This window comes from Xenopus laevis, chromosome 8S (assembly GCF_017654675.1).
Source record: "Xenopus laevis strain J_2021 chromosome 8S, Xenopus_laevis_v10.1, whole genome shotgun sequence".
Classification (NCBI taxonomy): domain Eukaryota; kingdom Metazoa; phylum Chordata; class Amphibia; order Anura; family Pipidae; genus Xenopus; species Xenopus laevis.
In genome coordinates this window covers 55,988,477-56,003,300 of record NC_054386.1, presented here as the reverse complement: position 1 = coordinate 56,003,300, position 14,824 = coordinate 55,988,477, and the positions used below count along the sequence as shown (strand labels likewise).

Genomic DNA, 14,824 nt, shown 5'->3' with positions numbered 1-14,824 from the left:
CCCTGGTCATTTTTTTTACTTCAAAAATAACTAGAATGTCTGCTTTACTAAATCATACTATATTAAAAAAACATTCTTTCAATACTTTACTATTTTGGGTAAACATAGAAATAAGGAAAGGAATGTGTGCTTATGGAAATTAATTTTGTAGTGACACAGAATTCTTCACTATGCTTATGGGAAGTTTTATGGAATCTCCTAGCATTTTTTTTTCCATACAGTGAAAAAATGCTAGCAGATTCAATAAAATAATTCCGGAATTATTTTAGTGTTTTAGGAGTGGTTTACCTTTAAGTTAACATTTAGTATGTTATAGAATGGCCAATTCTAAGCAACTTTTCAATTGGTCTTCATTTCTTTTTAACTTTTTTTTTTATTATTTGCATTCTTCTTTTTCTGACCACAGAAAACAATACTCTGTAAGGCTACACATTTATAGTTACTATTTACTCATTTTTCTAATCTATTTTCTATTTTGTTTTCAATAGAAATAATTATTAGTTGATGCAAAGCACAAGGTTATCTTTAGGACTGGAGGATTTCTGAATGTCTTTATACCTCTATACCTTTATACCTTTATGGCATGCTCGTAATTATATGCAGTGCTATACAAAGAGTTACTAAGGTACAGCAAGTTCCTGTGCAATATGTAGAGGGGAAGAATTCTGGTGCTGTCTGGGTCACATTATGCACCTTTAGCAGTTAGAGGCATCATTCTGCAATGGCAACTGGGCCTACATTTCAAGGGTTTACAAAGGTCCATATGCTTTATATAATATTATGAATTGTATTTGTTGGTCTGTTAACTGCATATAAAATATAAAATATTTTTGGGCAGCAACAGTCTTGTATTGTATAAAACAGATTATCATCTTATATGTTCTATATGAATAGAATTTCTCTTATGCAATTGTGAGTCCTACAACCTTGCCCAGCTGTATCCACTGCTACAAAGAAGTTGATTTATATTGAGTATTAGCGTTCTAGTTCAAAAACACAACTGTTACACAACTGTTACATAGCTACACAGGGTAGAAAAAAGACCAAAGTCCATCACGTTCAAGCCCTCCAAATGAAGCCCAGCATCCATTCATATACACACTCACATTGACCCCTCCATACACTCACATAAACTATATATACTTGTAGCGCTATAGCAAATTGTGTGTACTGTACACCACTATTGACCTCCACTCCCAATAAATGTGCTCCGGATGAGACCTATAATCTTAGGGAGTAAGCCCTTGCAATGGTGTGGAGGCAGGGTGTAGTGCAACTATAACTGGATACAGGGTATAATAATTGGGTGCCAGTGGTTCTTATAACTTAACCATGAACATATTTATTGAACATACACAATCCTCAGTGGAGTATACAATAGAGCAGACAGGATTTGGAATCTCATTGAATAGGCAATACTCACAGCACCATTTGGTCAGTATTAGTCCCCACAGGCAAGAGGATGTGCAGAGCAGCAATAAAGGTACACCCAGCTTTTAGCCTTTTCCCTAAGTGGAACCTGAGGGGAATCTATCCACCCTGTTCCTATACACTTAGTCCCTACTTCTGGGCTATTAGTACCCGGGATCTTAATCCCTCTGACTCTCCTCGTTGGAGCCTTGAGCTTCTCGACTAAATAACCTGTCTGTCTGTCACTCCTAGAGTGACCTATAAGGGTGAGAAGCCTATTCTTACTAGACCTGACTTGTCTAGGTTCCACAGAGCTCTACCTGCCTGTTCAGGTTAGAGCCAGCACAAAATGGACCCTGAAAGCATGGCTTCAGAGCCTTTTATATCCTAGCACAGTGCCATCTGCTGGTCACTGTGAGACACAGCAAGGGGCATAGCTTAGAGCAGGAAGAGCAAACAGTACCCCTCCCAACTGTATTTTAGGACCCAGTTAGGTGTCTATAACACTGAGCAACTGCCTGTCAAAAATATTAGGGGTGGCTATTTTCCACATCCCTATACTAACTATAGATTTCAGTATCACAATAGCCTTGGAAATCATGCTTGTCCAAGAAATAATCCAAGCCTCTCTTAAAGGCATTAACAGAATTGGCCATCACAACAACATCTGCAATGCATTCCACAACTTCACTGTGAAGAACCAACTACGCTGCTTCTTTTCCTCTAGTCTCCTAGTCTGAAGGGGTAGCCTCTGGTACGGTGATCCTCTTTATAGGTAAAAAGTCTCCTGCTATTTGTCTATAATGTCCTCTAATATACTTGTAGAGTGTAATCATGTCCCCTCTCAAGCATCTTTATTTCCAGAGAAAACAACCTCAACCTCGACAGTCTACCCTTATAATTTAAGTCTTCTATCCCTCTGACCAGTTTAGTTGCATTTAGTCTCTGCACTGTCTCCAGCTCATTTATATCCCTCTTAAGGACTGGAGTCCAAAATTGCACTGCATACTCCAGATGAGGCCTCATCAGGGACCTATAAAAAGGCATAATTATGTTTTCATCCCTTGAATTTATGCCCTTTACTATGCAAAATGTATTAATAAAATAGAATTTTGTCAGCTCGGAAGAATTGAATCGACTCGAAAACTCAAATCGAATTCGATTTGAATTAGAAAAACTCAAACTGAATTTAAAAAACTTGATTTGCAATTTTTTAGAGCAATTCGGCAGGTTTAAGGTGGCGTATAGTCTAATTTGAGTTCTTAAAGTGCCAGAGTATGATAAATCTCAAAACTCCTATTTAAACTCGAATGGAGTTTGGATAATTCACAATTCGATTTTGAGAGTTTTGACCAAAATACATTTTTAATTCAAAGTTTCACTTCGTCACTTAATAAATCTGCCCCTTAGTGTATAACTTGCATTTATATTATTTTTGCTAAAGTGCATAACTTTGCATTTATCAAAATTGAACCCCATTTTACAGTTTGCTACCCAGTTTTCCAATTTAGTCAAATCACTCTGCAACGTGGCAATATAGAACCTATAGTTTGTACAATTTAGTATCATCAGCAAAAATAGAAACAGTATTTATAGCAAGGTAATAATGAATTTAGAATCTATATGGAGCCATTTGTTTACTGCTGAATACCATTATAAAATGGTATGACTGGCATACAGCTACAGGATATTGAGGGGTTTTAAACAATACTTTGTATATTTTGCACACTCAAGCAGTGCATATCAAGGAAAAACAAACAGCACCACCATATATAAAATAGGACTCTGGAGAACAGATTTTATTGTACTTATAGTTATAAAGGGTTCCCAATTGATTCATCATCAGTTTGTATCCAAGTGCTCAACACAATGAAAAAGATGATTCACTTCCTGTACGGAGCTCTCTTCATTGAAATATGTTGTTTGCTTAATTACTTCAAGTAGTTTGTTAATCGGAAACCTTTCCCCCTGATAACCATCAGATGGCTTCATATGGAATTAGCAGAAATGCTACTTATTCCTGAAATGCGTTGCCAGAAAATTGCTCCAAAGCGCCCACTTCCTATTCACCTTACCATTTACGGTTTTTAACCTTGATTAAGATATACAGTATCATTGCAGACTGGCCTCCCTTTAAACCTCTGTTCCATTATATGGCTTATACTAAGACTTACATAAATCACCATTGACATTGGGTGACTGGCAGCTTCCCTTATATCATGGTTGAGCCCCCTCTTTCTTATGTCCCTAAGAAATAAAATGTATACATTATTTATTATATAACACATAAATTATATTGATAGATATTTTTGTGGACACTTTTTGGTTAAAGGGCCAGCAATAGCATTTGCTCTGATTAGTTAAGACATTGTTTGAACAGAGCCTCACGTGATCTATCCTAGTGGAAAGAATGCATATTAGGGAATATTATAATTTATTGAATAGCAAGTGCTTTTTAGCAAGTATTTTTTTGGTGATTTGTTACCCTTTTCCTGCTCCTGATTTTATCTACCTATATTAATACTTTCATAATCAAAAAAAAAAGAAGCAAAGGCTACTATAATTTTTTTTATTTATATTTTTTTTCAACAATATATTTATTGCATTTATAAACATATAATACAGGTATGTATCATGTCTATTGTAGTAAGTATGTAAAATGCACATTGATACGTTTTGCTAATGCATTATAACAAGTGAGTCTACTCAATGAATAAAACAATAAAATGAATAAACTTTACAACGTTGCACCATTGTATCAAAAAGTCCTAGACTGAGTTTTTAGAGGAGGTGAGACATACAACACAAGGCTAAAGTTTGGTGCCTCATTTCCAACACAGGGTCTATATCACATAATGGTTAGATAGTACATGTATGGGATCCATTATCCGGAAACCCGTTATCCAGAAAGCTACGAATTACAGAAAGGCCGTCTCCCATAGACTCAATTTTATCCAAATAATCCGAATTTTTAAAAATTAATTTCTTTTTCTTTGTAATAATAAAACAGTAGCAGGATTTTCTAATAGACTTAAGGTATAAAGACCCAAATTACATAAAGATTCGTTATTCGGACAACCCCAGGTCCTGAGCATTCTGGATAACAAGTCCAATACCTGTACAGTAATTCCAGTCAGTATGCACGTATCATGGTTCCATAGGTGGGTCATATTGATTACAACTGTCTAGTAGTAGAATCATAGCCTCTATAATCCAGCCATGGTTGCCAGATTTTTAAAAATTTATCATGAGTGTTGTTTCGGAAGCTAGCAAGTTTTTTGTTTATCATGATCCAGTCTAATACAGTCTACTTTAAATGCTGGAAGAAGGATAGAGCAGGTTTTCCACTCCTTGGTTATGTTTGTTTTGCTGCCAGAAATGATTAGTCAGAAGTTTATGTTGTAGTTTATTAAAACCTGTGCATTTACCATTCAATAGTGCTATTAGCGGGTCGTTTTTTGATTTATATTTAATATTATATTTCTATTGGGCCTTAAAGGCCCATGACATGGGAGAAGAACTTGTAAGTAGTCCTGAGCTGAGTAGGTTATGTAGAAAGAGAGGTAAAGCTATTCAAAGTAATTAATTGTCAGTAAAAGCCTAAATGGGTGCTATTTCTAAGTAAAAGCCAATGTGCTTCCTTTATAGAGCACGAAGGAGATGTTTTAATGGTATGTATGTGTGTGTGGGGGGAGGTCAAAGCTTTTGCAGGTCTGGTCATTCAAAGCAACCAATCAGCAGCTAGTGTTTAGTTGTCTACTTCTTAGAGTTATGAAAGCAAATATTGTGTTATTTTTTTTATTAGACCAAGGTGCTTGCCCCCTCTTAATCCATAACCCATGCGTAGCTTTCACATGGTTTGCTTGTTTTAAAAGAGTGAACTAGTCCTCAGTAACGATTATGCATCCCTATCACATGATCTCTTATGGGTTCTTGAATAAATAAATTACAAACCTGTCCTGAAATTAATCCTCTTTGGGGAACCAACAGAGCAAAATGATATAAGTCACGTGTCAGCTGGATTGTCGATGAGCTTTTCTTTCCCAACAATGGCATTTACATACAACCCGCGAGTTTTATATATTTTATTTATTCGTTTATATTTTCTTGACAAATGTCTCTATATATCATTGCTATTAATGATCTAAAGATTAAGTCCCGCCTCTCTTAGAGGAGATTTAACATAGGAATGCTCTGAGGTCATATACATTGGGGTAGCCACTGTTAACCTCCAATACTTAAATGTCATCCTACTTTCAATAGAAAGATGATCTATATCAGTGGGGAGCTATATTTTGGATAGAATTACTATCTGTTAATAAATTGTTCCATATGAAGTGTGTTTTAGTTTTTCTCTTACAAAATTACATACACAAAAAAGCTACCTTCTTCTTTTGGTTCTAGTTCTTAAATGATAGATTTCCATAGGCCAATGTCTTGGGATCAACTGGCAACATTTATCAATTATCAGTTAAATAATATCAAAATAATAATAAGTAATAATCAAAGATGAGAGCTGGGAAATATGGTTACTTTACTCTGGGATGTATACATAAGTAATATAGCAGGCTATATATGCTATGTATCTCTAAAGAATTGGTTAAGCTACATTCCTAGGTGTAATTAGGGTGAGATTATTTATAATAACCTAAATTCCTTTTCTGGTAACAGTGGCTAAATCTATAGATCCCAAAGTGTGTATTTTATGCAGTATGTATAAGCTAAATAAACAAACCAAAATAGCACATTTTAGCTGGCCATGGGTTATTGCTTTATTTCTAGGATTAAATACCATGAAGAACATTTTCTTTTTTCTTTATGTGCTAGAAGAGTGTTTTATCTTTGTATGCGTTTCATGTAAGCCAATGTTCACATGCTGCATAATAACTGTCTCTTTCTTTCTCTTTCTATTCCAGTTAAGCCAAAGATTTACGAAAAGGAGACAGACTTTAACATACCCAAACCACTGCTCTTGGGAGTACCCCATAGCTTCCGGTGCACAACTTATGGAAATCCCCTTCCCCAAATTCGCTGGGAGTTTCAGCCATGTCATCTTTCAAACACAGTGTGAGTGAGACTTACCTTCTTCTTTTTCATTGCCTCCGAATTGAGGTAGATTGGTAGAGTGGATATGTCACTCTATAGGAAAAGTGAAAAACAGATATTTGAAAATGCATAAACAGTCTTGTGTCTAAAATATCAGTGAATAGGTAGAATTCAGAAGAGGAGAAATGGACAATGGTTTTTTCCAGCTTGACTTTACATTATGCTTAAAGTATGATAATGAAATTGCATGACCAGCTCTACTGAGCAGGGCCATCATTATTGTATCTTGTATCAGTTATCAAATATATGTAATGTATATGTTCAATGTACTCATCTGCTGGTAAAATGTATTAAAGGAGAATAAAAGGTATAATCACTGGGAGGTGCCAAGATGTTAGGTACACCCCAGTTATTATAATCACTTACACCAGGGCAATGCTCCTGTTCTCTAAAATCTAAAGATGTTCTCTGTATGGCTGTTGTAAAGCTGGCCATAGATGCAAAGATCTGATCGGGGATTCGTTCGATTTTCAGACCGTGTGTGGAGAGTCCCGACATTTTTCGTTCGGCAGAGATCGGTCGTTTGGTCGATCGGACAGGTTAAAAGATTTCTGTCGGCTGCGGGTAATATCTCTGCATGTATTGCCGATCGTACGATTTTCAGAGGGAGACTGACTGTCACTAGCTTTGGTCGGACATAACTTTCATACGATTGCTGTCAGGAGCAGAACATCGGCTGATCTGTTCTTTTGTATTTTATTTGATCGGAATGGTTAGTGGCAGGTCAGGAGATGGGGAAGTCCGATCGTACGTTGATTCGTACGATCAGATCTTTGCATCTGTGGCCAGCTTAACCTTACTAATCACCTCCCACGGTCTCCCTATTATGTTATAATTCTATTATATAACCTGTTTACCTGTTAAACTTGACATTATTGTGAGACAGCATTTAAGAGGTTTGGCATGTCATCACCAAAGGGACAAAGCATATTGGGCTTCAAATTGTCTCCAATATTGTTTTAGTTTGTATAGCTGTTTTAGGCTGTCCCACTTTATTTTTTATTGAAGTATCTTGCCGCTGACAGCAAATCAAACAAATGAAATGAAAATTCTATATATCTGTGTCATTGCTGTAATATGAGGAGTGAGGGTGATTCATGGTGTTGCCTAAAGGTCCCCATAGACGCAAAGATTTCTCTTGCCGAACGACCACTTTTAACGAAAGTGTGGTTAGTGGGATTCGAACGATCGAACATCTTACGATTTTTTGGCCGACATCTGTCAGGAAATTGATCGGCCAGGTTAAAAAATCTTTGTCGGTCCCAGTGCAATCTATCTATGTTTGCAGGGCCAGGCAGGCAGCTACCCTTTGTTTTCCTGGCAAATTGGTCTTTTTAGTTGATGGACAATTCGTACGATAGTGGTCTCACGATGATGATCGGATCTTTTAAAAATCTCAACATCTATGGCAATCTTAAGAGCTCTCATTTTCCTTTCCTTCCCTGTGAGGGATGACCAATTGTCATTGTCTCAGTTGATGACATAGTACTTACCATATTGCCTTTGCTATTATGTGAATGGTGTCAATGTTTATATAGGGTCCCAAATTGAAGGTAACAGAAGGGCATGAGATATACTATAAAGCAGACTAGTGGCTTGGATTAATATGGGCTTGGTGTGGTCAAAAATTCAGTTTTTTAGCTAAAAATAGTTTCATATATATGCAGTGTAAATAATGGAGTTCACACAAACATGTATAATTAAATTCAAACACATATGCATATTTGAGCATAAACACATACACATATGCATATTTGAGCATAAAAATATGCCCAAATATTTTAAAATAACCCACTTCTTCTTTTCAGGATGTGGATACAGTATTGCTTTTTATTGGTTGCTCCTGAAATGTTTGGATGCCTTCAATCGATATAAAGTCCCTTGCTAATTGCACGCTTGGCTTGAGACTTATTTATTTGAATAGAGTGTGTGTTCTTGGTCAATAAAGTGATTATACAAGAAGCAAACTCTCCAGCAGAATTAAAGTTTATTTCACGTTCAGCAAACAATGTCTGCTGTTTCGAGACCTCCCGCTTCCTTGTAATGTACCTGAGAAAAAGATTGTTTGTTGGCTGTGTAATTCTAACAGATGGAGTGCTGGATTGTTGGAAATGAGCAGACAGATCTATGAAACAAAATTATGGGACTCTAATAGAAAGTTATAAATTTGAAAACAAAGGGATTTGTAAAAGATTGGTATGGGAACATTTTGACACCAGCAATGATCAGGCTATGTAGTGTTTTATTATCATTATTATCCGTAGTTGTAACCCCATCTAGGCTAGACTAGACCTTGTCCGCTAGGAAACAGCCAGAGCACTGATTACATTTGACCCTCTCTCCACAGGATGGGCCTCTGCTACTTAAATGGGTGAAGGAATGGTATTGTGCAACTACACCTCACTTGTGTTGCTTGACTAGACAAAAGAATTGGATGCCAGATGGTTCTTGAACAAAACAAACAGCAACGGGCTTTGTTCTCTTAAAGGGGTGATTACTTTTTAGTATGTTATAGAATGGATAATTCCAAGCAACTTTCCGATTGGCCTTCATTTTTTCTTTTTTATATTTTTTGAATTAATTTGCTTTTTCTTTTGGCCTTTTCCAGCTTTTTAAATGGGGGTCACTGACCCCATCTAAAAACAAATGCTCTGTAAGTAGGGTTGCCACCTTTTAAAATAATATATACCGGCAGGTGGAGGGGGCAGTGTTAGAAGGGCGGGGCCGTGACGATAAAGGGGGCAGGACCGTGACGCGCTATTGGCTGGCCGGGTCGTGACGTCAAAGGGGGCGGAGCCATATGCACGAATTTGGCAAGAAGCCCAGGAAACAGGTAAGTTTGGAGCAGGCTGGGGGCAGGCCATGGGCTTTTTTTCAGGGTATTACAAATTTACCGGCAGCTACATTGCTGGTAAATTTGTAATACCGGCCCCGGCCTTGGCTGGTGTTTTACCGGCTAGGCCGGTAAAATACCGGCCGGGTGGCAAAACTATCTGTAAGGCTACAGATGTATTATTATTGCTATTTTTTATTACTCATTTTATTCAGTCCTCTCCTATTCATATTCCAGTCTCTTAATCTAATCAATGCAGGGTTGCTAGGGTAATGTGAACCCTAGCAACCAGATGGCCAGGCCCGGATTTGTGGAAAGGCCACCTAGGCCCGGGCCTAGGGCGGCAGGATTTTAGGGGGGCAGCATGCTTCCCAACCACACCCACATTGGTCCAAAAACACTGGAACGTGCTGGATTTTTAAACTCATTTTTAACCTTCCCATGCACCAATCCCCATTGATGAAAATTTGCACTAATAAAGGGAAGACGACAGGGGCAACGAACGGCAGTGGGCCTAGGGGCGCCCATTAAGTAAATCCGGCCATGCAGATGGCTGAAATAGCAAAATGGAGAGCCACTGAATAAAAAGCTAAAAAACTCAAAAACCACAAATAACTAAAACAAGCCTTGAGAAAGGGTCCTGCGAGGCCCGAAATGTTGCCACATGTCTGCTCACATTTGAGGCAATAAAGTACACTTTTGATTATTATACAAATTGCAGCGTGCTGCAGTATATTGGATTCCTGCAATTGATTTTCTGACCCGTGGCAGGTTGTATCAAATACTACTAGAAGCACCTGATCCGAAAGGATACATCGCATGAGGTAGAGCACTCCATCTTTGTGTGGAATCCAAACATACACATACATGTCAGGTACATCGTTGCTCTTCAGAGCCAGCACTTTGTGACACTGCTGTGGAGATAGCGTACCACACTGGATAGATGCACCCTCAGACTCTCTGTACAGTGACCTGGATCCCCACACGTTGGTTCACAGAAATCACTAAACCTAATTCCCTATTAGGCTGTGTCTCTCACTATGTCTATTGAGTAGAGAATGCCAAAACATCATAGGAAGCAAAATAATAATGATATGTAGAGTTAAAATGTATTTAGAATAAATAAAAGGATTTTAAAGGTTACATTATATATATATATATATATATATATATATATATATATATATATATATATATATTTTTTGTTTTTAAAACCATTAGGCGGGGGTGCAATGAGGCTGTGACCACAAAATACATATAGACAAACACAAGAGTCCTCTACACTCAACCCATTATCAAAATATTTAAGACAGAGACATTTTGTGCATAGTGCTACTGAAAAATGCCTTACCCTTTAAACAAAACAGGGATTGTTTGTCCATATTTTGCAATATATTTAAGCTGGCCAACTACTTCAAAGTCATCCCATATCTGGCCAGTCCTATGCTTAATTTTATCTGATTCATTAAGAATTCTATTGCTTCATTATACGTTTTACAAAGGGAATAAGTTTTACCTGCAACTTACTAGCTGCTTTCAAAGTAAAACTCCCAAACTTGGCTGCCCTTTTATTAGACCCCAGCCTAATGGTTTTAAAAAATAGTGGTGAGCACAACGTTCCCTTGTTTGTTATAGTTTATACAGGAGCAGTGTCCAGCTCCATGTTGTAGCTCCCACCCTTTCCAGCTATAGTCAGATGGACTATAGCTGGAAAGGGTGGGAGCTACAACATGGAGCTGGACACTGCTCCTGTATAAACTATAACAAACAAGGGAACGTTGTGCTCACCACTATTTTTTAAAACCATTAGGCTGGGGTAGAGACATTTTGTGCATACTGCTACTGAAAAATGAATAATGGGTTGAGTGCAGAGGACTCTTGTATTTGTGTGTGTGTATATATATATATATATATATATATATATATATATATATATATATATATATATATATATATATATATATATATATATATATATATATATATATATATAATGTATTTTTTACTAGTATGTACTAGTAGTAGTTTTTGTTGCAAAATAACTTTTCCAGTAAAAAGCTTTACTGGGTACTCAGTGTATTCTGCAGGCGAATGGGTCACTAAATACTTTCACAGATGCACAAAATTCATGTTGAATAAGTACAAATGTTTCATAATTTAGTCCATAGGGAGTCCATAGAAAAGTGAACCAAACATCCTTCCTTTTAGTAGAGGACTAGGGGGTAAAATATAATAAAACTTCTGTATTTGTTACTAGTCTAGTAACCCATAACAACACAATGCTATGTAGCATTTAAAAACAGATATCTGATTGGTTGCTATAAATTACTAGACCTTGCGAGCCCCTGGAATATTAATGCAGACTCAGCTAGGCCAAAGGTTAGGGAAACTCCTTTTGCCAAAACATAACATGGCACCCTCTAATTAAACATGCATGAGATTAGTGGAATTAATGAAATAACAAATTAAAGTTTATTTCCTTTGAAGAGAACTGTTGCATGTGTAGAATAAGGCTAACAGTTGTGCTGGTGAGCACTGCAACCTTATCTTTTGCTTACAGAAGCTGGAGAGTGATTCCTGGGGGCATGATGCAAGGCATTATTTCCTGGTCTTGTCTGGTTTCCTCTCCTTCTTTCTGCCTCTGTTAAAGCCTACAGGGATCCTGATTGTTTCCATTGTTATCCTTTAGTGGAACTTTGCTTCCTCTCAAATCCCTGACTTGCACTTATGCTTCTGACTGTCACACCAACCATTAGTTCTCTGAAGCAGGGATCCCCAACCTTTTGAACCTGTAAGCAACATTCAGAAGTAAAAGGAGTTGGGGAGCAACACAAGCATGAAAAATGTTCTTGGGGTGCCAAATAAGGGCTGTGACTGGCCATTTGGTAGAACCTATGTGGATTGTCAACCTACATTGAGACTCTGTTTGGCAGTGCACCTGGTTTTTATACAACTGAAACTTGCCTCCAAGTCTGGAATTCAAAAATAAGCTCCAGCTTTGAGGCCACTGGGAGCAACATCCAAGGAGTTGGAGAGCAACATGTTGCTCACAAGCTGCTGGTTGGGGTTCACTGCTCTGAAGTATATATTTATACACCCTTAACTTCACCAACAATTATAACTCAGTGTATTCAAAACAATAGTCTAGTAATCAGTCTCAATCAGGAAAATGCTATGTGGTCTAGGCTTGATATATGACATTATATGACATTATAAAAGACATGTTGTGTCTTAAAAGATGATATGTTATAAAACAGTTCATTGTACCATGTGGACCATATTCTTTATCAAAAAAATCAGATGTCTGTTTGTTGATTATATGGCTATTATTAATTCTGTGATATTACAATACATCCATTCTCCTGAGTAAAGACCTTCAGGTCAAGTAAAAGCAGTTTATGCCATTATTGAAAACACACTTTCTGATCCTTGTACAGGTATGGGATCCGTTATCCATAAACCTGTTATCTAGAAAGCTTTAGATTATGGAAAGGCCATCTCTCATAGACTCAATTTAATTAAAATAATCCAAATTAATAAAAATTATTTAATTTTTTTCTGTAATAATAAATCAGTGTCTTCTACATGATCCAAACTAAGAGGCAATGAATCCTTTTGGGAAACAAAACAATCCTAAAGGGTTTATTTTATGTTTAAATGATACTCTAGTAGTCTTAAGGTGTATTTGATTTGGAAAACCTCAAGTCCGAAGCATTCTGCATAACAGGTTCCATACCTATATATACAATGAGAAAATCACTGTTACATATTTTAATACTCTTACTAAAATGTTGAATGTTGGAATCAGGAAAGTCTGGTAACTGGTAACAGACTGATCAGAACAATTTGCAAAGTTGTTGTAATAGACACTATATATTTAAGATGGCAATATGAGACACTTGGGAACAAAGGTTTTAGGTGGCGAACTAGGGGGTCGAAGTTTTTTTTAAAGAGACAGTACTTCAACTATAGAATGGTCGAATTGTCGAACGATTTTTAGTTCGAATCGTTCGATTCGAAGTCGTAGTCGTAGTCGAAGGTCGAAGTAGCCAATTCGATGGTCGAAGTAGCCAAAAGAAACATTCGAAATTCAAAGTTTTTTTTTATTCTATTCCTTTACTCGAACTAAGTAAATGGGCCCCTAAATGTGCTTTATGTAAGAGATCTAAAAGTAGTATATCCAAGTCATCCAGACTAGTTTTACATAGCATACCATAAATATCTTTTAGCATTGTGATGATTTTCTGAATCAAGAATTAAAACTATGACTTCCATATTCACTCTTGTTCCTTCTGCATCTATAAGTGGCCATTAATATTCTACATTTATTTTGGGTGGGCACCTAATTATATATGATAAAGGAATATATGCCTTACATTGAATTTCTTTCTGAACAATACTTGCTGAGATATTATCGGTTCAAATTCAAGCCAGACTGCTACATCTCTTAGTTATAATTTAACTAACCAAGGAGAGTGTTTCAAAGTTGTTTTACATTTGTGCCCATACCAGAGCAATCATGGTTCTCAGCACTAAACATGTATGTGCATAAATAAAATTCTCTATGCAGAATAATCTCTGCCAATATTACTTTCAGAAAAATATAGACTAAAAAAACATTTTTTGTGAAAATTTGCTTTAGTTGGTAGATATTTTATTTTCCCTTGCTCTTATTTAAACCTGTCCTAAAAAGTCTCTTAATATATACGCCACACTGCCTCTTCTCTATACATACTTCTAACTCTGGTCTGTATATTCTGTTTAGGTGTACAGTAAATGATGCCATTCCAAGGATTCCTGTGATACCTGAAATCTCACGCAAAAACCAGTCTATTTCAGACACAAGCCCAGTGATAGAGGAAAGCATTATGGGGAAGACAAAAAATAAAGTAGGTGAAGATATGAAATGCACTGAGGTGTCTACTGTACTCATGTTCCAGCTGCACTGACAAAGTTTGCTAAGATTACTCTGTAGTCTAACTACAAAAAACATGAGTGGGACAGGTCATGTTCAGATAAATACTTCTCACAATATCACTCATTTGTGAAATGAATATGTGGGTTACATGACTTTTCTACATTTATGGTTGAAATATTTGACATTAGAGTTGTCTGAAGTCCATGGAACCATGAAAACACACAGGATTTCCTTAAAATCTGCAGATACAGTAAGACTATCCTTAAAAAGATCATTACCAGCTGAAACCCAGCTGAGATAAATATACTAGGCAGTGGCCTAACTAGGAACCCATTGGCCATGATGTAAGATTTGGAGCATCGTTCCCTCCTTGTTGGCCCACACTCCCCTAATAAACCACTTGTGATTGCGCTCCCTGTACCCCTACAAAATGCACCCTGCTACTATTTTCACACCTTGAGTTGTGTAATAGGGGCTTGACCAAATCTTATTTGGGGGATAGCTCCATCAAAATCTATAGGAAATCTGAAGACCAAGGGGCAAATTCACTAACGCGC

General features: G+C 36.9%; 1 protein-coding gene across 1 annotated transcript in view; it reads left to right on the top strand.

Moving 5' to 3' along the window:
• The window catches only part of kdrl.S (kinase insert domain receptor like S homeolog), a 184,386-nt gene that overhangs the window by 112,846 nt on the left and 56,716 nt on the right, over positions 1-14,824 (top strand). Inside the window, exons 10-11 of the mRNA XM_041574719.1 lie at positions 6,327-6,477; positions 14,115-14,238. Coding sequence (XP_041430653.1) covers positions 6,327-6,477; positions 14,115-14,238 — 275 coding nt within the window. The remainder of the gene's footprint in view (positions 1-6,326; positions 6,478-14,114; positions 14,239-14,824) is intronic.